Below are 24,156 nucleotides of genomic sequence, written 5' to 3' on the forward strand. Positions count from 1 at the left end.
CCTTTGAGGCCAGGCGGCTGGTGCCCTCCCCCTGTGAGCACGTCTCCGAGCTCAGTGACCAGCAAAGGCCTTCTCCTCGACCGCTATGTCCGCCCAGGGCCGCCGGGCGCCCCGCAGGACCGGTCAAGACCTGGCCAAAGCGGCCACCCCAAGTCTGTGGCGGGGTGTTCGGTCCCCAGGACTGGGGCTGAGACGCCCCCAGAGCCGGCGTGACCCAAACAGCCTATTTATTTTGCTTCGATCTTACTGGAACCACTTGAAAATTTTCAAAAAGTTGTGACGCTGGTTTATAGTTAATAGCTTACGAACTTTTCTCTGTCAACTTCCTACATGCCTTCTTTAGCTTCTCTGAAATACAGAGATCAGGATTTTGTCCCTCTGAGCTAGTCTCTTTTGCCCCCTCTTGGACAGCGTAGTATAAGGGAAAGTGTATGGTCCTAGGAATCTGCTGGCCCTACATTTTAATCCCTCCTACTACTTAATGGCTTTGGGCAATTAATCTTTAGGAGCTGCATCAGTAAATTAAGGATAATAATAGCCACCTCCCACAGGTGTGAAAACTAAATGAACAAACTATTGGCACATAGAAGGCCTTCAAATTTATTTTCCTTACTCAAATTCTAAGTCTGCAATCGAACTTCTGCTCTAACATCTGCTGAAACAAGCTATTTCAAAGGTCACTTAATGACTTATAGTCACCAAATCCAATGATCTGTTCTAAGGCTTAGATCTGTGTCCAAGAAGGAAGCAAAATACTTGGGTGTGCACACACACACACAGTCTCTCCTAGTCACACTCTAGCCAGGCTCCTCTGAGCCTTTTCTCCACTAGGTTTTAACCTTGGCCCATAAAGAGCTGAATAAACACTAAATAGTTCCCAACAGGCCCACCCCTAGGGTGACTCTAGCCCCATTCAGGCACCTGCCTGGGAAAGCTCAAGGTTGCCTAAAGAATTTACTGTTTGTTCCAGTCAATACTTGAAGATAACGCTCTCCGGCTCCCAGGCTCTGTGGAGGGATAGGAGCCTAACTTCCGCTGGCATCATTTAACACACCTGAATTTGTTCACATGGACCAAACTCTCCTGCTTTTTGTAATTTTTCACTTCACTGACTCCACTGAGCCCACTCACCACTCTCTTCCCATTCTCTCACTCTCCTGGTAAAACGCCAGTCACCTCTGTACAAGTCAAAGTTGAGTTCAGTTCATGCTGGATTCTTTCCCCCACTGCAGTGCATAGTTTATGACTGATTAAAATCTCCCCTTACCACTTTAATTAATGTTCAGGTTTGTTTAGCTTTAACAAAAACACCCTTATATAAATACACATACATATATACATATACATACACACATGCACGCACACACAGACGGCAGTTTAGGTTGGGCTTTCATGGGTCTCTACTCCACCATGGGTCAGTTGGAAGAAACCCAAGGCTGGGGACTTGAATTATCAGAAGGCGCTCTCACTCTCAAGTCTGGCATTCGATGTTGGCTGTCAGCTAAGACCTTAGCAGAAGCTGTCAGCTCAGACATATCCAAGTGGCTTCTCTGTGTGGCCTGGGCTTCTCCACAACATGGCAGCTCCACAACGTGTGTCCTTGGAAGTGACCCAGCATCACTTTTCAGTGCATTGCATTTACAGAGGCAACCACAAAGGCCTGCTCAATTTCAAGAGAGAAGGGAAATAGACTCCACCTCCAGTTGGGTGTGGCAGGATTCTGCAAGAGCTTGTGGGACACAAAAGACAGCTTTAGCCGTTTTGGAAAATGCCATCTGCCATAGTCCTCACGTATCTTACGACTTCATTCTTATCTCATTCTACTGTTTTAGTCATTTTCCCACTTGTCTCATCTCCCCAACTACACCATAAACTTCTGGATAACAGGGACAACATTTCTTATTTTTGTTCCATTACAGCTGGTTCTTCATATGAGTCAGATAAGACACAGGGAAACAGTATTAAAGTAATGTACTTCTATTAAAATTTTCTAAAATTAACTGATTTTGCAACTGGCAGTGGGGAAATAACAGTCTGCTTTCGATTGTGCTTTCTCAGATTTAAATACAATCATGACAGTGAACTACTACTTCCAGAGAGTAATGTAGGACTTGTTATTTGTGTAATAGTGTGTTACAAATATTAAGTATTTTGTCCCAATTTCCCCAAAATGTAATAGTTTTAGCCTGAATCCCATGAAAAGATGAAAAATGTAAACCAAATATCCAAGTACATCTAAGAGAAATTAGGTAAAGCTTTTGGAACCTCAAGACTCCAAAGTCTTGATTCTTAACCTTGGACTTCCTTCCCTGTGTAACCCTTAATTTCTTTAAACCAAGTTTCTTCAATTTTGTAAAAGCAATACTATTTATAACGTCAGTCAAGGAATTTGTTTGTTCGTTTGTTTGGCAGGGGGAAGTAGTTAGGTTTATTTATTATTTATAGGAAGTACTGGGGATTGAACCCAGGACCTCATGCATGCTAAGCATGCACTCTACTGCTTGAGCTATACCCTCCTCCCTAAGGAATTTTTTTAAATAGTAAAACTTCAAAGGTAATATGGTCAGACCAAAAAAGGCTATGGTTTAAAATATTTTTGCTTATAATATGGGTATGGAAAACATAGGAAAACTGAGCAAAATGGTTCTTATAAAAATTTTTATTTTACTGAGAATAATGTGTCATTTTAAACAAAATAAAAAATTTTAAATGGCTGTTAACATTTCTATTCCCTGAATACCCAATTGAGCTCTATTCTTCATTGATTATGAAATTTAGCATAAATTGATATTAATGGGATATTAATATCACGTTTTCTATTTTTAAAATATTTTACTTTATTTTTATCCCACACTTTATTATGGGAGTGTTTGATTTGGAATTCTTCAAATGGTCCCTTCCTGCAAGGAACTCAAAATGCTAATCCACGTTGCAGTGGTGATTGAAAGTCAGAAGGTTAAGATACAGGAGATGAGATTAAGAAGGTTAAGATACATACATTTCAAGGCTCAAGTTGGAGAGGTAACAAGAAACCATAAACAGTCTTCTGAGGTGTGAAGTTTGAAATCTGGAGTGATCTAAACTAACCCCTCCCCAAGAAAAAATCTAGTTTTCCATCTTATTTTGTGCTTAGGATTTTGAAATATTTTAACTTAAGAAACCAAGAGTTCTAGACGGGAGGAAACAGTTTAAGTGGTAGAGCACAGGTTTAGCAGGCACGAGGTCTGGGGTTCAATCCCCAGTACTCCCTCCAAACATAAATAAGTAAACAAACCTAATTACCACCCCCGCCTTTAAAAAAAAAAAAAAAGAAAGAAAGAAACCAAGAGATCTAGGGGAAAAAAAGACGCTGTGCTTTTATTTTTTTTTCCAGTTCAATATACAACCTTGGTAGCCGCCCCCATTAAACAGACTTTTGTAATTTTATTGATTTACAGGAGTAGCACCAAGTTACACGATTTATAAGGCTTGAGGAAGGAAGGAAGGATGCCGTTAGATGTATATGGATAAAAGGGATGTGAATCATACAGAAATGGTAAATCAATACCCTCATGCACACATTTCAGATGTGAATCACAAATCTATTGCTGTGGCCAGAACAACCTATAAGTTGATTCTGAAAGACATTAAGAGTTGCCAGTAAAAGTGGCAAGGGTGTCCTGGGGCCCTGGTACTTGCCCCATTTCTGCGAAAAACAGTGTCATGGCATGGGAGATGTGAGAGCCTCTGCAGCAAACTGCGTAAAGCTATGTGATTTGCTGCCATTTAGTTATACTTCCAGCACTAAGCTTAATTTCAGAGTCAGGGAGTGTGTTGGTGATCTCTAGATATCCCCAAAGCCCCTGGTGTCGGTAAGTTCCTGCTATCAAAGTTAAAGTGCTCCGTAAGTACCACAGAGAAATAACATCATATGGCAGCAGGGACTTTTAGCGGCAAAGCTGATCCACCAGGGGACTGAAATCCCCGTGTCAAACACCCAGAGTTCATTAAAAATATTAAGGTATCACTGCAAGAACAATTTTGAAAGAAAAAAAAAAGATAATGTGGCCAAATAGACCACAAATCAATTTCATTGTCGATACAACTCCTTAACTTAATAATACTGCGCTAAAGGATCGTACACCCAGAGGGCTGTATTTAATAGCGCAGGCCTGCACTTGAGGATAATGGGTTAAGCACTGATCTTGAAGAACACAAATCAGGAATAATAGAGTTTTGCTACAGTGTTTGTTGAAACGTTTTTCACAATGGCTGGAAGGCAGCACCAGAGATGACATAACAAGAAAATACAGGGAGTCACAGGACTTTGAATAAAGAAGGGAAAATTAATGGAAGTGACATGCGTCAAGAAAATTGGGAGGTAATGTTGAGGTAATCCATCGGCAGCTATCAGTTCAGACTCAAGAACTTTTCCTGGGTAGAGACAGTTAATTAGAGTCTGAAAAAAATCTGGATCAGGACTCCACTCTGCATTAAGGCCTCACCAAAGCGTAACATTATTGTACTTTTAGGGACGATAAAGTTACTTGTGGGATTCACATGCTGATGCACAAGTCCTCTGGCTGTTCCATGTGTTCCAGATTAAACTCTCCTTTGTACTCATCAATCCTAACATCTCAGAGGAAGACAGTCTTTTCGTGGTACCTTGTGGATGGAGGAGAGAGTGGAGGGAGCAGGCCTTTCTTTTTATGGCAATTTTCTTAAAAGGAAGTAGTATTTCTTCAAAGGACATCATCTGCTGAAGGTCTTGGTGAGGACCTCCTCGTGCTGCTGCTGGTGAACAGTGCCAACTCCCACGGCGGGCACCGGCAAAGTGGGTCGGCTCACAAGACGGAGCTATCATCGGAGCAGAAAAGACATAAAATGACATTTTTGAATCCGCTTAGCTTACCCAAGGAGGGGCCTGTATTTCTCTGAACCTGTTTAACCATAAATCACCTTTGGGAAAACAATGGCTTAACGTAAAATAGACTGCAGGGAGATATATGTCACAATGAAAAACTAAATTCCAGGCATGATAAGGTGAGACAGATTGTTGAATTTTTCCCATTCTTAAGTGACTGTTAGTTGGCTTTAGCTGTAGGGTTTCCCAAATTGGAACTGTTGACAAGTGAAAATGATTTGAGCGGCATAAACTGCTATCTGGTGAACTGAGATCTAATGGAAGCAGAGTAAAAAGATACACAGAAGCACAGTCGTTTTTCTCATTGTTTTTCTCTTCCTAAAGCACACCCACGAACTTGGCCTTTGATGTCTGCCAGCTCTGCAGGTGGGTCTGGAACAAGTGTAACTATGAAACAAGCCCACTCAGCACTCTGTTCCCTGCCCAGGGCTGGGATGCTGACCTTTGGAACACGAATGCTGAACAGGCTAATAGGAAAGGTAGCCAACACGTAGGGCTTCTAGCTTTTTGACTATAATCTTTTCTTTTCTTTTCTTTTTTCACAAAACACTAGTAGGTACACTTACACAGTTTGAGAAACACTCAGCATTTTATTCTGAAAAAAGAGCCCAAAACTAGGGTTTCTATTTTGGTTTATCTTTAGGAGCATTGGACTGATGATAGGGGATAAATCCATTTGTTGACACTCCAGGAGAAACGAGGCAGGTACACAAAACACTGCAAGAGAGAAGGTGCTATTACCTTGCAGGCCAGTTGCTTTTCAAACCTTGGAGAAACAAAAAACCAGGGACCCATGTTCTGAGGCTCCTCCTGACTCCAAATAAAATCTGTGAAAGAAGTTCATCTCAGTACCTCAAGTAAATACATACAACATACTACACACACACACACACATATTTACTATATACATTTTATATACACATGTATGTATACACAGACATATACATATATATATATCTCCTCAAGTAAATGTATACCTTTCCAATACCTTTGCCTTTTTCTTCTTTTGAGAAATGCATAGTCACATATCCACTCCCACAGTCGTGACAGAGAATAATTCTTTCAACCCGACAAGTTCCTTCAACCTGCCGCTTTGTACTCAACGCTTCCTCCCACCCACAACCTCTGGCAACCACTGATCTTTCCTCTATCCCCACCGTTTCACCTTTTCCAGAACATCAGATAAACGGAGTCATATAGCAGGTAGCCCTTTGGGTGTGGCTTCCGAGAATTAGCAGAATCCATCGGTGATTTTGGCCAGCAGCCGTAGTTCACTCTCTCCTCTTGTGGAGGAGTATGACATTGTAGGAACGCACAAGGAGATCGTTTCTTCAGTCGCCACTTGAAAGCAGTTTTGGTTGTTTCCAGTTTAGGGCAATTATGAATCAAGCTGCTATCAACACTCACATATGGATTTTGCCTTTCTCTTGAATAAAGACCTAGTTGTGGGACGGCTGAATGGGATGGTAACTGTCAGTGTGGCTGCGTAAGAAACTGACAAGCTGCTTTCCAGAGTGGCCGTACCAGTTTGTGTTCCCACCAGCCGTGAATGAGGGTCCCAGCTGCTCTGCATCCACACTAGTCCTTGATATTGTTTTGTCTTCATTTTAGCCAAGGTGGGCTTTTTTTTTCAAGTGGAGGTACTGGGATTGAACCCAGGACCTCCTGCATGTGAAGAACACGCTGTACCCCTGAGCTATACCCAACCCGACCTCCCATTTTAGCCATTCTAATAGGCGTGTAGCCATAGCTCATGTTGGCTTAACTTGCATTTCCCTGTCACTAATTATGTCAAGGATATTTGTCATCTGGTTGTTCGGTAAAACGCCTGTTCAAGTCTTTTTTGCATGTTTTGAAAAACTGAATTATATGTTTTCTCACCATTGAGTTTCCAGAGCTCTTTAAACATTCTAGATAGTCCTTTGTCAGATATATATTTGCAAATATTTTCTCCCAGGCTGAAGCTTGTCTTTTTTTAATATCCTCTGCAGTGGCTTTCACAGGGCAAAAGGTTTTCATTTTGGTAAAATCCAACTTTTCTTTTCTGGAACATGCTTTGGGTGTTATGTCTAAGAACTTTTTGCTTAACCTAAGGTCACGAAGATATTCATCCATTTTCTTCTAGAAGTTTTATAGTTTTACATTTAGGCCTATGATCAACTTTGAGTTGATTTCTGTATAAGGTGCATTAGGCATCCAATTATTGCAGCCTCCCTTGTTGAAAAGGCTTATGTTTTACAAATATACTGGACTTACCATAAGTGATAGTACAGCGTTGATCCCCTCCAAACACAAGAAATTAGATGTCTTAGATGAGAGCAGGGGAGACTGAAAGGGACTCCAAAAAAGACATGGAGACATCGGCTCTAGTTGTAGTCTTTTCATATCTCCAGATTTCATGAGATTCAACTCTCTAATAACTCTCACTGCCCTCAAACCATCTTTCATTTGAGATCATTCAGACAGATTGCAGGGATCTCAAAACCAAAGAGCCTAACAAGAAGGACCCTTTACCTCTAACATGTTTGTATTTGCTCATCTCCTGCTGCAGCGAATCCAAGGGGAAGGGGCAGAGTTCTTCTATTCGAATGATGGCAAAGTCATGCTTCTTGGCCTCCAGAGATTCCCTTTGCTTCAACAGGGCATAGAAATGTTTGCCACAGCAGAACACTAGACTCTTAACCCTGTTGGGTAGAAAAGGGACAATAGGGTGGGGGAGAAATATCTTAAAGAATTGTATCAGAAGAAAGAGGGGACCCCGGAGATTTAAATGCTTCACCACTAAAGGAGTGGGGCAGTGTTGTGGGGTTCAGTCATGCTGTGCCCTGCCAGACCTTCTTCAGCAACAGATGCCTCCAAAATTCACTCTTCTGTGCATATTCTAACTACTACCCCATGGACTTACAGGACATATCAGGACAAAGGAGATTTGGGTCACTTGGGTTCCTTAACATGAACTAGTTTTCCCACTAATCACAAGTCTACTGCAGAGTATGAAAACAGAGAGCCACATCAAGTTACTTTTTGGGATCCACAGATGAATCACCAATCACTGGCTTGAATGTTGTTCCTGGTGCCATTTCTTGAAGAGATGACACAGCTGCCTAAGGAGGGGGAGGGATAAATTAGGAGTTTGGGATTAGCAGATACAAACGACTATATACAGAATAGATAAACAAGGTCCCACTGTGTAGCACAGGGAACTATACTCAATATCTTGTAATAGCCTATAATGGAAAAGAATCTGAAAAAGAATATAAATACACACACACATACATATATATCTCAATCACTTTGCTGTACACCTGAAACTAACACAACGTTGGAAATCAACTATACTTCAATAAAGAAATAAAAGAGAGAGAAAGAGGGAGAGAAAACAGCACAGCCCACTAAAAGAAAGGGATGTTTCTGTCATTTAGAACTACAATTAGATACAGAAAATAGAGGAAAGGCAGAAAAAAGATGCCGAGAGGAGAAAGACTGACTAACCAGCTTTTTCACTTACAGGGAGCCTGAGCAGGGTCTTCGGAGAAGCAACGATGAGGGGCTTCCGGAAGTTGCGGACCATCTGTCTCCGGAGCAGGTGGAAGTACTGCGCAGGAGTGGTGGGGTGAACCACGAACATGTTCACGGTGTCCCCGTCGACCCCCTCTTCCACACTGTCACACATCTGGGAGAGAAGAGAAAGGAAGGACGTTCGGCTAACTTCATCACAACGGCACATACTCTTCTGAGGGGAACCCAGGGCTCTCGATTAGCGGGAGAAAAGATGTATCTCTTCATTACAGAAAAAAAAACCAAAAATCACCAGAAGGTAAATTTAGGACCTGTGACAAATTCACCAGGAGAGGCCTGCTGGCTCTCTGCTGGATGATAATAAAAATAATAAACAGCAACCACGTATAAGTGTGGATTATTGTTGTAAGCATTTATAGACATTGACTCTTGATGCCTCACAGTAATCCTATGAAGTAGGTCTGATAAAATTAATGTGGACTTGGTAATTTTAATGTATATGTAGGTGATCCTTCCAACAGCCTGGCTTCTTGATTCCTTAAACTCATGTCCTCCAATCAGTCTGGCCTCCCTCCTACCTCAACAGCCCCTCCCACTGCAATATTCTGGTTTCAATAACAGGGACCTCTACATGAGCTCTGCTTTATGTTATCCACTCTGAACACCACTCCTACCTTTCCAGCTCAATCCCCTTTAACACTCTGACTCCATCAAGCCTTCAACCTCATCAATGCCTCCAACCCAAGGATCCTAGCACCTTTTCAGTGGCCTTTACCCTACGTCTCCTCTCTCCTCCTTACTTAACCAAAATTCCAGTCAGTCATGAACAATCATTCTTTTGTGTACACCCTTAACTCCCTTGACCCTTTCTTAAGCCAAACCACAACCCTAGTTAATCCCAACTTCCCACCTGCCCCACATCTGCCCCTATGCAGGGAATGAAGCTGGAGAAAACACACAAGCACACAGATGGATCTCACTTTAAAATCTTGACCAAGAATCTCAAGTGGAGGACGGGGAGGGTAGAGCTCACTGATAGAGCTCATGCTTAGCATGCACAAGATTCTGGGTTCAATCTCCAGCACCTCCATTAAAAAATAAGCAAACAAATAAATAAACCTAAATACTTTCCCCCGCAAAAAAAAATCTAATAAATAAATTAATAAAAGTATAGACAGGCACCAAATACTAAAAATAATTTTTTAAAGAAAGAATCTTAAGTAGGCCCTCAATGCCCTTAGACTTACTATCCTCTGTTTCCCTAATTCACTCATTCTCCTCCTCTTCAGGTGACTATTTCACCCGATAAACCCAGGACCTCCATCCATCATCATTTCCGCTAATAACCCAAGAGTATTTCCTCAGACCTTTACTACAACACCCACCACGTTCTAGCTCTGCCTTCAGGTTATTACCACAGATGACGTGCCATGCTCCTGTCTAGAGCAGATCCAATCCCTTATGGACAGAGGGATGGTAGATGGACAGGTATGTGACAGGACAAATACAATAAAATATTAATGGTAGAATGGAGATAGTGGGCATATGAATATTCATTGAACAATTTTTCAACTTTCCTGTACGTTTGAAAGTTTTCATAAGAAAACATTAGGAAGTAATAGGCATAAAGAGGCAATGGTAGTGATTCTTACCAAAAGGTAACAATGGTTATTTCTGGGTTGTTACCTAAAATTTTTTAATAGTCACAGATCATTTTATAAAAATACTGTCATTACTCGGATCTGGGGTTGGTCCCTGTATCTCTGTTTATAAAAAGATCCTTAGATGATTGTGATGATCAGCTTGGTTCAGGAAACACTGATCTTTGCCGCAGAAGAACAACTTTCGACTCCTTCCCTCCCTCCAGGCGGCCTGGGTGCGTGGGCGGCGGGGCGGCCCAGCCCGGGCCGGGGCAGGAAGGGGGAGGGTCGGGGAGGGGGAGGGGCGGTGGGGCAGCGCTGGGGGCGGCGGCCCGCGCCCCCAGCCCCCGCCCGCTGAGTCCCGGGGCCCCCGCCGTGGCCGAGGCCATGCTCCCCGTGTTCCCTTGCACGCTGCTGCCCCCCCCCCCCCGTGCCGGGCCTGGATTCCCGGGGGGTGGGCGGCCTCCTGAACTCCTTCCCGCCAGCTCAGGGTCACGCCCAGAGCCCCCTGCGGGTCGGGGCTGAGCTCCAGTCCCGCTTCTTTGCCCCCCAGGGCTGCGCCCAGGGTCCCTTCCAGGCCGCGCCCGCGCCCCCACCCCCGCCCCGGGCCCCGGGCCCCGGGCCCCGGGCCCCTCCAGGTGGGCGTGCTCCCGGTTCTCGCCGCCGCCCCGGAGCCCGCCGCGGCCGCAGCCCCCACGGCCGTGGGCTCCCTCTCGTGCGTCTCAGCCACTCCCCTCCCAGCCCCGCTGAGCTCCGAGCTGGGGGGGGGGGGAGGGCGGGGAGGATGGAGGGAAATTCCTGGACACCATCTCCTCTTCCCCTCTCTCTCCTCACCGACTCCTCACTACTCCCCCCCCCCAACCGCGGAGCCTCCAGAAGGGAGGGAGGAAGAAGTGTTTTATTAGGGGAATTCACTAGGTTTTAACGAGTTGTTTCTCCTGCTCCTTTCTTCTCCCCATCAGACCTGACCCCACACACACCTGTCCCCTCGGTTGTGTTGAAGCCCCCTGGACAGTGAGTGGGCAGGGGTGGCAGAGGACAGGAGCAGCCACTTCCCTCACTCCCTCTCCTCTCTGTAACCACCTGCCTCGGTGGTCCTTCTTGCTCTCCTCCTTCCAGTGCCCACCCCCATTGTCTGCTGCCCCTCCCTGGGGAGTTGGTGCTTTTTTTTTTTTTTTTTTCAAGGGGGAGGGAGGAGAGGAAGGAGGGGAAGCAAAGATTCTGTCCCAGAGAGGGTAAAGGTGAGATCTGAGAAGGGACAGAAGCAGGGAAGACAAAGGTTGTACCTGCATAAGGTGGGGTTGTTTGAGGTCAGGCCCTAAACATCATCCTACTTGAGCATCTGTCAGGGGAAAACAAGTCAAGGGGAGCAAAAGGGCCAGAGACAGGACAAGAGATGGAATCTTAGGGGGCCAGGGTAAATGGGGGGATCCAGGGACTAGAGGTGCTTCCTGGGGGTGGGGGGAATGCAGCCGCAGTGTCTCCCCCTTCCCTCCTCCACCCCAGCTCCAGCCCTGGCCTTTTCTTTTCACCCCTCTCCCCCACGACAGAAGCTGTGGCCCTGGCCATGTCATCGTGTTCCTGTGTCTCCTGCATGTTCCCCACCCTTCACCTCCCATTTTGTGCAGAGCCCATTACAATACATTAAAAAAAAAAAAAAAACTTTTGAGGGGTGGGTATGGCTCAGTGGTAGAGCCCTTGCTTAGCATGCACAAGCTCCTGGGTTCAATCCCCGGTACCTCCACTTAAAAAAAAAAAAAAAAGGGGGAAGGAAATTGGAAAGAAAAAGAAAAAAGAAAAAAACAACTTTCATTGCCATAAAACGAATGGTGACATGAACATACCCGAGACATCAAGTTTCCAAGGAATATTGATTGATAATCGCATTAAGTCTATTTCAAATGCTGCAATGTCTTACAGTTCAAGGTGCCCAGTAAGTATCTGCAGGAAGCAGTTCTAGTCCAAAACATTCCTTGGAATCCAGAAGGCAGTGGACGTACCTGCAAGAAACGCTCTATTCGACAGGACGAGTGCTCTGGCCCCGCACCGTCGTAGCCATGGGGAAGGAGGACCACGATGCCGCTCTGAAGGAGCCACTTGGCCTCGCCTGTAAAGCAGCAGTGGGAGTGAGGACGCCGTGACACAGGAGCACAGCCCGGTGCGACTGACTGGGAGATGCACGTAGGTTTGCTGCCGGACCCCTGCAGCCGTTTTCATTACACGCTCTTTCTACTTAGGAGGAAAATACAGACCTGCTTCGGAGATACTGCAGCTTCCGGTCCACGCCCCCGGAACAAAGCGAGTCACATGAGTGGTTTGGTTTCCCAGCGTGTATAAAATTTATGTGTATGCTTTACTATGGTCTATTAAGTGTGCAAGCGCATTATGTCTGAAAAAAACAGTGTATGGACCTTAATGAAGAGATACTTGATTGCTAAAAACTGCTAAGCATCACCTGAGCCTTCAGCCAGTCAATCTTTTTGCAATAGTGACATCAGAGATCACCGATCAGGGATCACCATCAGATATAATACTAGGAAAAAACTTAAACTGTTGTGAGGATTAACCACAACGTGACACAGAGACACGAAGTGAGCAAATGCTGTTGGAAAAATGATGCTGACAGATTTGTTCGAGGCAGCGTGGCCAGAAATCTGCAGTTCGTAAAAAAACACAGTCTCTGCGAAGTGCAGTAAGGTGAGGTCTGCCTGGATCCATCATCCTGGTTGGATCCCTCTAGGGTCTTGTGCGCGGGGCTTTAGTAAGTGGAAGACAAACTTCAGGGTGAATGTCCCAGCTTGGAGAATGGCAGGTGTGACCCCACCTCGGGCACCATTCTGGGCAGCTCCCACCTTGTCTCACAGCACTGCTTGCAACACAGGCCCCTGTCCTCAGACAGAGGGCACAGACTCTTTAGAACAGCCTCTGCACTTTTCTTCCTCCCAACCACCAAGTTACAGAGAAGCAACCGCAGGAAGGGTCTGAGGGTCACATTCAAAATCCAAGAGTGGCTACCCCTGGAAAATGGGGAGAGGTCTGGAGGAGACTCAGACTTGTACTTTCTATCCTTGGGATTTTGACAGTAAGCAGGTCAGTGATGGTTAATACTAAAGACACACAACTTCCAACTTTCAGATACTTGAGTGTCCCTGGGTTAAGGGAAGCTGATTTTCAAAGCTGCCATTCGCTCTAATCACAAACCCTCATGGGGTCACACTGCCTCCTTGTTACTCATGCAGTGGTTACTCAGCGTACCCCAAGAGCAGACCCCGAAGTCAGCCCTCTCAGGAGCTGGCAAGTACATACCCTTTTCCCTACAGACAAGCACATCCCCCAGGAGACACAGCCCTTCTGCTGACGGAGGACTGAAATGCTCTTCCCAGCAGCCTCCGTACCTGTCTGATAGCTGCCACGCCCCAGCAGAAGCGAGGACATCCCTCCCCAGCTCTCGGGGCTGGGGATGCTGTGAAACACAGCTGTGGCCCCTGTTCAGTCCTGTATCCCAGTGAGGCTGGTGCCACACACCCGTGGGTCCACACCAACCTCCAGAGATGAACGTGTCAAAGATGATCTGGGCGCCATTGAAGAAATCGCCAAACTGAGCCTCCCAGAGGGGCAGTAGCTTGGGGCTTTCGATGCTCATCCCATACTCGAATCCCAGGACCGCCTCTTCCGACAGCGGGCTGTTGCTGACCTGGTGCGGAGGGAGAGAATAAGACGCCGTCATGCGGGGAAGAGGGGGTGTGAGCGGGACAGGAGAGGTAAAGCATCACGTTGGTACAGGCCTCTCGAAAGGGGCAAGGGCAGCTGTATGTCATCCCCACGTACGTCCGTTTGAGAGAGGAGACCTACTCTCTGTGAGTGATGTGTGAGAAAAATTGGGGCAAAAAGAGGGAGACATAAAAAAAGGGTGGAATGTGGGCATTACAGATTTTCTTGAAGGAGGAGCAAAACTAACTTCTCTGATGACCCACCTTTGGAGCTGAGAGTAAAATGGTGTCATTCGAGCTTTTTAAAAAATGTCACAAAACAAAGCGGGGGGAAAAGTTATCCCAAAATGCTTACTTTGGGTTAGAATCCATTATTCTAATATCCTGTTTGCGTGATAAAGCAAAAGAATTATCACCATATGTTAAGATTAAAAAAGCAGAACATAACATTACATCTCTGAGAAGGCTAAAGAGATGTGAACGTTAAAGGCGCCGTGACTCTGAACTGGGTTTGCGGACCAGATGGAGTCCTGTCTGTCCTGACGTGGCTGACGCAGGAGTGATGTAGAAGAATGACCTAGTTTGTGGGAAATACACATTTAGGACATCAGGTTGCCAACCTGATGTTTCCATCTGGATCTCACAATTGTCTCAGAATGAGGAAAAGCTCCTTTTGCATTATACATCCAACTTTTTTGTACTTTTGTGTTTGTTTCCAAATTTTTCTAAAAAATATTTTTAAAATTTACATATTTATAAAATACTATTTGGCAATAAAGGGAGATGAAATACTGACATGCGCTATGACTAGATGGGCCATGAAAACACGAGGCTAAGCGAAAGAACCCAGTGACAAAAAGCTACGTATTGTGTAAGTCTACTCGTATAAAAAGGCCAAAATAGGTGAATCAACAGAAACAGAAAAGAGATGAGTGGTTGTTGGGGGCTGGGGGAGGAAGGAATGGGTTGTGACTGCTGGTGGGTATGAGGTTTCTTTTGGGGGAGATGAAAAATGTTCTAAAATTAGATAGTAAGGATGGTTGTATAACTGAATACACTAAAAAACACTTAATTGTGCACACTGAAACACTGGATTCTATGAGTTTTATCTCAATAAAGCTTTTATTAAAAAAAAACAAAACTCTGGAAAAAAATTTCCTCCCTACTGTGGTTACAGCCTATAAAACGTGGGTTCAACACTCAGTGACAACAATGAAAAATGAACAGATAGTTTCTTGGTGTGGCGGGATTGTGCAGTTTACCTCTTCTGATTTCTGTTTGATTTCAGTTACAATCCATGTAATACATTAATTTTTAAAGGTTGCTGCACTTCTAAGGCCCACATGTGTGTTGTCAATGCGGTTTTTCCTGCCGACTTCACTTGCGTCCCTGTGTCTTTACCTCCTTCCTCATCTCCCTTCCCTACCCGCTGATGTTACTCTAATCCGTCCCTTCTTTCTGCTTCTTTTCCTCACCCGGCTTCATCAACTAACTCCTCTTTCCTGAACCTCTCCTCACTGGCTTTCTCCTGTCAGGAGACGAACAACCAAAAACTTTAAAATGGAGGTGGGGAGGGATAAATGAGGAGTTTGGGATTAACGATACACACTACTATACATAATAGAGATAAGCAACAAGGACCTACTGTACAGCACAGGGAGCTATATTCAGTATCTTACAATAACCTACAATAGAAAAGAATCTGAAAAAGAATATATATGTATATACAGAACTGAATCACTTTGCTGTACACCAGAAACTAACACAACATTGTAAAGCAACTGTACTTCCATTTAAAAATTTTTTTAAAAGACTTAAAAATAAAACAAAGAATGTTCCTTCTGACCGGTGCTTTCCAGCTACTGCTTCCTCTCACGGTCAGACTTCTAGAAAGAATTATCTAATCCAGGTGTCTCCACCTCCTTAACTCCTGTGTGTCCTTTAGCAAGTACCACCTAGCTTCTGTTCCCCTCACTCCACTGAAATAGCCCTGGAGGAGGTCAACCTTGACCTTCCTGTGGCTAAATCCGATGGCCACGTCGTAGTCTTCCTCTCCTCTGACTCCTCCCTCCTTGAGTTTGAGGACACAGAGATTCCAAGTTTTCCTCCTGCTTTTCTGGATGCTCTTTGGGGAAAACTTTTCCTCCTCCAGCCTTTTAAAAGTTGTTTTCCCCATGACCCTATCTCTTCTCATTCTGCTGTCTCTCAGGGAGATTCTCCCACCCCTGTGGTTTCAAACATACCTACACTCTGATGATTCCCAAATCTACACCCCAAGAACAGATTCCTTCATTAACTCCATATATATATATACACACACACATCAAAGTGCCTGAAATCTCAATGCCATTCAGCTGCCTCCAAGTTTAATGACCAACACTGAATCCATCATCTTTCCTCCCCAAACCTGCTCCCTCTCCTTGACTCTCTACTGGGGCAAACACCATCCCCATGACACTGGTTGTCCTGGCCGGGGAGCAAGGAGAGAACCGGGGCTGGTCTTTTCTCTTCACTCTCTACCTCTACCACTAAGTCCCACCGCTGCTGTCTTCCGAATCGTTCTCAAACCCAGCCCCATCTCCCACCACACTGCTGTTGCCCTAATTCACAGCCCCGTGACTTCCCGTTTAGACGACCGAGAAGCCTCCTTAGAAATTGTCCTAGTTCTCATCCTTCTTCAGCATGGCTTCCAAGGCACCTCCAGGAAAGCTCTTTCTAATACGGAAATCTGGTCACCTGTTCACAACTCCCCCATGGTTTCTCTTTTACATAATGTTCTGAGACTTTCACAGTGTGGGGAATCTTGTCTATTCCGTCTCCTCTTCTTTTACTTCTTTATATTTTGGGAGTGGAGTGGGTAATAAGGTTTATTTATTTATTTTTGGAGGCAGTACTGGGGATTGAACCCAGGACCTTGTGCATGCTAAGCATGCGCTCCACCACTTGAGCTATGCCCTCCCCACCTTCCTCTTCTTTTACTCCTATATCCACTTTCCAGCTTAAACTCCAGTCACATGAAGCTCTAAGTAGTTCCCTGAGCATGAGGTCAAGGCCTCTTACGTCACAGCTTTTACATACGCTATTGTGTCCACCTAGAATGTTCTCCCTACATTACTAGACAAGGCAATTCCAAGTGTCCAAGTCCCAGCTCAAGTCTGGCCTCCTCTCTAAAGTTCTTCCTTATAATCCTCAAGTAGGTTGGCTGCTGCTTCTTCTGTGCGTCTTTTGTACTTTGCATACTTATATACACTTATCTACCTTCACTTGTTGAATCTATTAATGTTTTTAATTATTGTGAAAAAAATTTAAGATGGCTCATAGATATACATAGTGCACAACATGATACTGTAAATGTGAATGAAGGGAAAGAAGATAAATAGAGATTGAGACACTGAATAGGGTTAGGGAAAAGACACAACCTGATAACCTACTTTCTCGAGGCTGTCATGGCCTCCACCCCTTCCTGGAAGCCACTATTGATAAGGGGAGGTCCATCAGTTGCAGGATTCATGGGGTGCACACAATTAAGCTGAACTGCTGCTCAGTGAACCACGACTACTCTCAATACCAAGATTGAGCAGGAGTTTCTCCCAGGGCCTTCGTATAAAGGACACAGTATCAGATAAGAAATGACATCTTCCACAGCATCCTCCTAACAGATGCAAGGCCGTTACTTGGGGCTTTCTAAACAGCAATATTCAAAATTAACTGATACTATGCCTCAAATCACAAATCAATAAAAGACACTGGGTGGGAGAGATACTAAGCATTCTTAGTGACTAGTGATCTAGATACTGATTAAGGGGGGATTATAGACTAACTTAAGGATGAGCTGCATGTCCTTTAAGTAATTGTCCTGGAATCTCGCCTTTGACAAGTGAATTTTTAAAATATTGGGTATCAGTGAACCCAGTACTCTCAAACAAATGGCTACAGTAGGAAAAATCACGCCCCGCCACTGATCGTAACTTAAAGGATAATTTAATAAACTTCAGGTGCCAGGTGATATGCTAGTTGTTGGAGAAAACAAAAATGAAAAGACCCAGCCCCCGTCCTTGACCCTAGAGAACCTAACTCAGTGACTGGCACACAGAAATAAACGGTAATGGATATATTCATCAAGCCTGCTAAACCTTAGGGAGTAAGGCAACCTTGAGAAAGTGTTCTCTTTTTTTTTTTAAGGTAGGAAAGAAATGTTCACTTATTATCCATGTCTTCAGCTGACTTTGGTGAATTCAGTAACGTGCAGATTACAATGTCAATTTTGTACTGACAGAGTGAACGTCCATTTGAAATTGACATGGTCACAGGGAAGAAGCCAAAGTAAGACGGCTCGAGTTGACACCCTCGGGTGTTACTTCCATTCCAAGTGGAAAGAACCTACGTTGTCCACCTGTTCAGCATCGCTTTATTTCAAAATGTACTGGACCCAACGTTGCCAGCATCTGTTTCTGTTTGCTTTGGGGAGCCTGAGGCTATAATCATCAGCACCTGGGTTTTATACTCGACAATAAAACCTCCTACCTCCAGAAACCCCTTCTGATTAGGGTCCATGTGGTTCAGGGGGATATAGGTGTCATCGGTCTCCTGGCAAACAACCATTGCATGCCTCTGGCTAAAAGTTCCACGGCCTACATCTTGGCCACTCAGACGGACGTTAAAACCTTAAGAAGGCAAGAAGTAGAAGAAAAAAACAGATTCCCGTGAATAACCTACATAATAACAAGGCTTGGTGACCCTGAATTCTTATCCACCAGTTCATCCCCAGAACTGTCCTTAGGATAATAGATTCTCCTTCTTAAAAATAGACCTGTCCTGAGAAAGACAAATACTGTAAGATACCACTTATATGTGGAATCTAAAAAATTACAACAAACTGGTGAATATAACAGAAAAGAAACAGACTCACAGATGTAAAGAAGGAACTGGTGGTGAGCAGTGGGGAGAGGGAAGGGGGAGGGGCAAGATGGAGCTGGAGGATTAAGAGGTACAAATGTCACGTATAAAATAAGCTACAGGGATGTATTGTACATATGGGAATATAGCTAATATTTTATAATAACTATAAATGGAGTATAACTCTTAAAAATTGTGTATCACTATATTGTATACCTGTAATGTATAATAATGTACATCACTTATACTTCAATTTTAAAAATACAATATTGTAAAATAAATACATATATAGATAAAGTTAAAAAAATACCTGTCCTATATTCAACGCTCTGTAGTCAAGGTGAGATTGTATAGGAATGAGAGTCCCCACCATTCACCCCATCATTTTTAGAGGAAAATCTCTTTCCAGTACATCCAGTACTTTGTTTCCCAGGAATAATTCTTTCATAGTCTATTCACTGACGAAGGTTGTCAACAGAACTTATACTAAGATTAAATAATGTTTTCAGGTAAGAAAAATGAACACATTAGAGAACCTCTCTTGTTGATGAAAATGGTAAGAGGTAGGTGTAACTCAAAACTGTAGGCGTCACATACAACAAATGTCATATAAAGCATCCTCTCCCCACTGTGCGGCTGTACAGAAATGTCCTACCTTCAGCAAGTAACGAGCCCAAGGCCAGAGCTTCTGCCGTGGCCCAGTCTAACTTCGTTCCGTCTATCACCTTCTCCATTCTGGACTGTAAAATCGAAGGGGAGGGAAAAAGAAACTTTTAAGAGTCCACATCTGTTTCCATATTGAGTTCAAAAAAGGTAATGCAACCATGGTTAAGTGTCAAAAACTTAACGTTAAGTACAACAGAAAGTGCAGAAGGAAACATGAGAGTATGACAGAAATTATATGACGCTTGAAAGCAGGCAAAACAAACAGGCAGTCAGGTTAATGGTTAACCCGGTGGATGGATGAGAGAAGGTGGCATCAGGAAGTGGTTGTGGGGAACCACATGGGTAACATTCTACTTCCTCAGCCAGATGGTGAGTGCATCAATTGTTTTAACAGCCTCTATACCTATAACAGAAACTTACAAATGAAGTTAGCGTTTTGAAAATAATCTAGAGCTCACAGTGTCTTCTTCATCCACTGTGTTCAAGACATATCTCCTTGCTCTCCTGCTTTTAGTGCTGAAAGTCCCTCATTCCAGGAAACCACCAAGCCGCAGGCAAACCTCAACAGTGTGTCAATCCACACTTAATATGAGACAGTATGTAAAACCTCAACATATTTAAGGGTCTAAATGGTTGCCTTTTGGGAGAATGTGTGTTGATTTTTATTTATTTTATTTGAGCCATTCCCCCCAAAATGAAAGTTGTCTTCTGCTCACTGGTCAGAATAAGCAAGACTTGTATGGCTGGGTTCTTAATAATGTGTATGTCGCACATAATGTATGAAACATGTATAAATGAATAAATGAATTAGTAGATGAAAATTACACATAGGCAAAATCCAAGTTAATTGACTATCGGTATCAAGACACCACTAGGGTTGGTTCCTAGAATCTAATGACACACAGTAAATCTTTGCCGAATGCACTAGCCAATCAACAAGACCAGACCCACACCAATTCCTTTGCTGCGCAAGATGGACAAACAGTACCCGGAGGTCTCTGGGCTCCTTACTTGGACGTGCATCTTCAGAAGGTGACTGTGCATCTGGAGTTCCTCCGGCACCTCCACAGACTTCCTGGCAATGAACTGCAGGAGGTCGAGGGGCACACCTGTGTTCCAGGTGGTAATGCAAGCTTCCGGCTGTACCAGGCCCTGCCAGTGGGCCTGCAGGTTCGTGGCCGGGGGGCTGTAGTGGGCCATGTTGGTTAAATGGCCATTTAACTTTGCATAGTAGGAGGCTTTGATGTCTGACACGTCCTCCTGGGTCATGAGTCCACTGGCCGTGAGGTACTCTGCATATGTGTCAGGGATGCTCTTCCGGGCTCTGTCCAAGAAAGAGGGAAACAAAAATCAACCTGATTTGTGAAAATCAAAGAGAGACAGATACAGTCAGTGTCAAAGGTATTCATGGAGTGTCTTCGCTATAAAAACACACACGAGAAATATTTTGGAACTAGACAGAACGGGTGCTTGCACAACATCGTGAACGTACCAAATGCCACTGAATTGTTCACTTGAGAGTAGTCCGTTTTATGTCATGTGACTTTCATGCCAGTAAATTTTTCCTTCCTTTTTTTTTTTAAGGCAGTGGTGAGTAACCACCTCTTCCAGGCAAGCAAGAGAAAACAAATTTATCTTTATAAGCATCTGTTTATGGTCAGGTAGAGGTTAATGAGCAGAGGGGTTTTTCTTTGAATCAGTAAATTCTGGACTGTTATTTACAAGGCTGACCTGTACCATCTCCCCATTCCACACTGCTTTATTTCAAAAAGCATCGCACCCAAAGTTGCCAACATCTGTTTCTGTTTGCTTTAAGAAGCCTGTAACTCTTCAGCACCTGGTTTTACAACAACAATAATAATGATGCTCCTCTGCATTTGCATAATACTTTAAAGTCTGGTTGTAATCCTGACAAAAATGGGAGGTAGGCAGAATAGCTTTTTAAAAATTGGATCCTGAGTCACATAAGTCATTGAGCTGCTAAGTTCAGAGATAAATGGAGAATTCAGATTTGTTGTTCCAAGAGCAGCCTATAAAATGTCACCTATGATTAGAAAAGCCCATAAAATGTCACCAAGTTTATTCCTCTCCTTGAATCTATGTCCGTGAGGAAATAAAGCAGGGAAGAGGGATCTATTTTACTTTCTAGCATCCAAAAAGGAAATCCCAAAGTAATACATTCCTCTCCATCACGTTAACCTCCTGGCTCAGGGCTGTCCCCAGAGAAGTAATAATGTAAGCCAATGTGGAATTTAAAATTTCCCAGTGGTCACGCTAGAAAAGGTGAAATAAGTGGAATTAATTTTAATCGTACATTCATTTAACTCAGTATATCCAGAATATTGTCACTTCATTGTCCAATCAATATCAAAATTACTATTGAGATTGTCTACACTCCTTTTTTCATACTAAGTCTTTGAAATCTGGTGTACACATTACACTTACAGCACATCTCCATCAAGACTTGTCCCATTTCAAGTGTTCAGTGGCCACTTACGGCCAGTGCCTTCCATACTGGATAGCATAGTTCTGAACTTCATTAAAATCCATCGTGTAACCTCTTGCCAAGGCACAAAGGAGGTCCTCACCTATGGTTTGCAGAAGTGAATCAGGGAGGTTCTGTTTCTGATCCTGTCAGTGCCAGGGCAAGGCTCTGCCTAGGTCCTCCTATCCAGTCCTCCCATCTGCTAAGTGAAGTTGTTTAGTTGCCCTTTGTCTATTCCTCAGGGAAACACATGGAGTTTGAAGAACCTGGGAAGCTTTCCTGAGACCCAGGGGGCGACCACTGCAGTTTGCCCAGGACGTCCCAGTTTTAGCACCGACAGTTTCATGTCCCAGGCACTCAGAGAAAGTTGGTCACCCAATCAGAGAACGTCTAATAAAAATAAAAGTGGGAGCACTGTGGGAGAGAGGGCATGTTAAATGGAGGCTGAGCATCACACCTGATGATTTTGTACATGACGGGGTTGGTGAAGAAAGGCTCATCCAGCTCATTGTGGCCCCACTGCCTGTAGCACAACAAATCAACAATCACGTCCTTCCGGAACAGGCGCTGGTACTCAAACGCCAGTCGTGTGGCCCGGACCACTTCCTCTGGGTCATCTCCATTGACATGGATGATGGCACAGCCCACAAGCTTCCCTGAGGCAGAGAAGACAGAGAAGAAGTTAGCCAGTCAACCCATGAACCTACCTCCAAGTCCCATCGCTCGCCTGGGGGGACAGCCAACATCCTCAGGGGTAGTTGGGCTTGGTTGTTAAGAACCCACGCTGTGTCGGGGAGGATATAGCTCAGTGGTAGAGTGCTTGTTTAGCATGCATGAGGTCCTGGGTTCAATCCCCAATGTCTCAATTTAAATAAACAAACAAACATGCCAAGGGGGAGAAGGGGTGGGAAGAGATAGGCTGGGAGTTCAAAATTTGTAGATACTGACAGGCATATGTAGAATTGATAAACAAGATTATACTACATAGCACAGGGAAATATATACAAGGTCTTGTGGTAGCTCACAGCGGAAAAAAAATGTGACAATGAATATGTGTATGTTCATGTATGACTGAAAAATTGTGCCCTACACTGGAATTGGACACAACATTGTAAAATGACTGTAACTCAATAAAAAAATGTTTAAACAAACAAACAATCCTGATTACCTCCTCCAAAAAAGTTTAACAAGAATCCACACATTGGGGTCCAGCTGACAAAAATGGTTTGAAGTCCCAGCTCTGTGACTAATTGTGTGATCCTGGTAAAGGTATGAATCTCAGCCTCCTTATCTGCGGCACCCCTTAGTGATGCCTCAAGGAGTCAGTGAGTTAACGCATATAAAGTACTTAACAGGGCCTGGTACATAATAACGGATACTTATTTGTTATTGTTATCATTACTATTATCTTTCCTCCTGAGGTCAAAGGGTCATTAAACGAAGCATCCTAGACAAAAAAAAAAAGGGGGGGTTTTCTCCAAAGAGAAGTTTGAAATTGAATTTTCAGAATCTCTAACTAATCAACAAAAAATTCACATAGATAACCCCAAAAGACATCCAGGCCAGGTCTGGGTGTAAAAACAGAGTGGTTTCTACCATCTGACAAATCTTGTAACTCTACAGAAGAGGGAATAGGTAATAAAAGCCCTGCATTTCTTTTCATGCTACCGATTTCCACAGGTTAAAACAGGCTGACTTTGCTCCTCACATCTGATTTCTAACCAGGCTACTTGGCCAAATTTACCAGTTGAATACATCCATTTTGACTAAGATCTTGGGTACTCCGAGCTTGCATATCCTAAAGACAATCACTCCAGTGGTACTAACTGTGTTCATCTCTGGATGCCACCAGATCATTCAACTGGATACTTAAGCAACTTAGGATTGCATCCTCTAAGTTCCGCTCTTGTCTTATTTCCTTTGATTTAAAGATCACACTCAGACTTTTAAAGGAACAACACTGTTGGTGACCACTGACCATACCTGATCCAAATTTAAAACGAGACAACCAGTGAGGCTCACTGTTCTGAGTGAACTAGAAGTTTCTCTAGGAATTCCTTGTCTGACTCAACACCACCAACTCCTCCCTGTGTTACATACCAATATCACTACAGTATAAGGAAGACCGTCCTCTTTCTGCGGGAGTGGTGTACCCCAGCTGGTTATTGACAATCAAGTGGACACTCCCACCAATTCTGAAATGTGGGAGATTAGAGAGCGTAAATGTTTCAGGAACAATCCCTTGACCACAGAAAGAAGCATCACCGTGAACCTAGATCATGGGGCAGAAAAAAAGAATATGAACATAAGGAATGGAGAAACAGGTTTTCAAGTAAT

At 43.9% G+C, this 24,156-nt stretch overlaps 1 protein-coding gene across 1 annotated transcript in view; it reads right to left on the minus strand.

Annotated features, from left to right (window-relative positions):
- Positions 1-3,332: 3,332 nt before the first annotated feature.
- Positions 3,333-24,156, minus strand: part of DHTKD1 (dehydrogenase E1 and transketolase domain containing 1) — a 39,586-nt gene continuing 18,762 nt past the window's right edge. The window contains exons 6-17 of the mRNA XM_010993301.3: positions 23,920-24,091; positions 22,277-22,475; positions 20,346-20,658; positions 19,324-19,408; positions 18,297-18,436; positions 13,606-13,756; positions 12,063-12,169; positions 8,412-8,576; positions 7,925-8,007; positions 7,418-7,587; positions 5,645-5,730; positions 3,333-4,836 (exon numbers count right to left, since the gene is read on the minus strand). Coding sequence (XP_010991603.1) covers positions 4,732-4,836; positions 5,645-5,730; positions 7,418-7,587; positions 7,925-8,007; positions 8,412-8,576; positions 12,063-12,169; positions 13,606-13,756; positions 18,297-18,436; positions 19,324-19,408; positions 20,346-20,658; positions 22,277-22,475; positions 23,920-24,091 — 1,776 coding nt within the window. The 3' untranslated portion in view covers positions 3,333-4,731. The remainder of the gene's footprint in view (positions 4,837-5,644; positions 5,731-7,417; positions 7,588-7,924; positions 8,008-8,411; positions 8,577-12,062; positions 12,170-13,605; positions 13,757-18,296; positions 18,437-19,323; positions 19,409-20,345; positions 20,659-22,276; positions 22,476-23,919; positions 24,092-24,156) is intronic.

The sequence above is a fragment of the Camelus dromedarius genome, chromosome 26 (genome assembly GCF_036321535.1).
Source record: "Camelus dromedarius isolate mCamDro1 chromosome 26, mCamDro1.pat, whole genome shotgun sequence".
Taxonomy (NCBI): Eukaryota; Metazoa; Chordata; class Mammalia; order Artiodactyla; family Camelidae; genus Camelus; species Camelus dromedarius.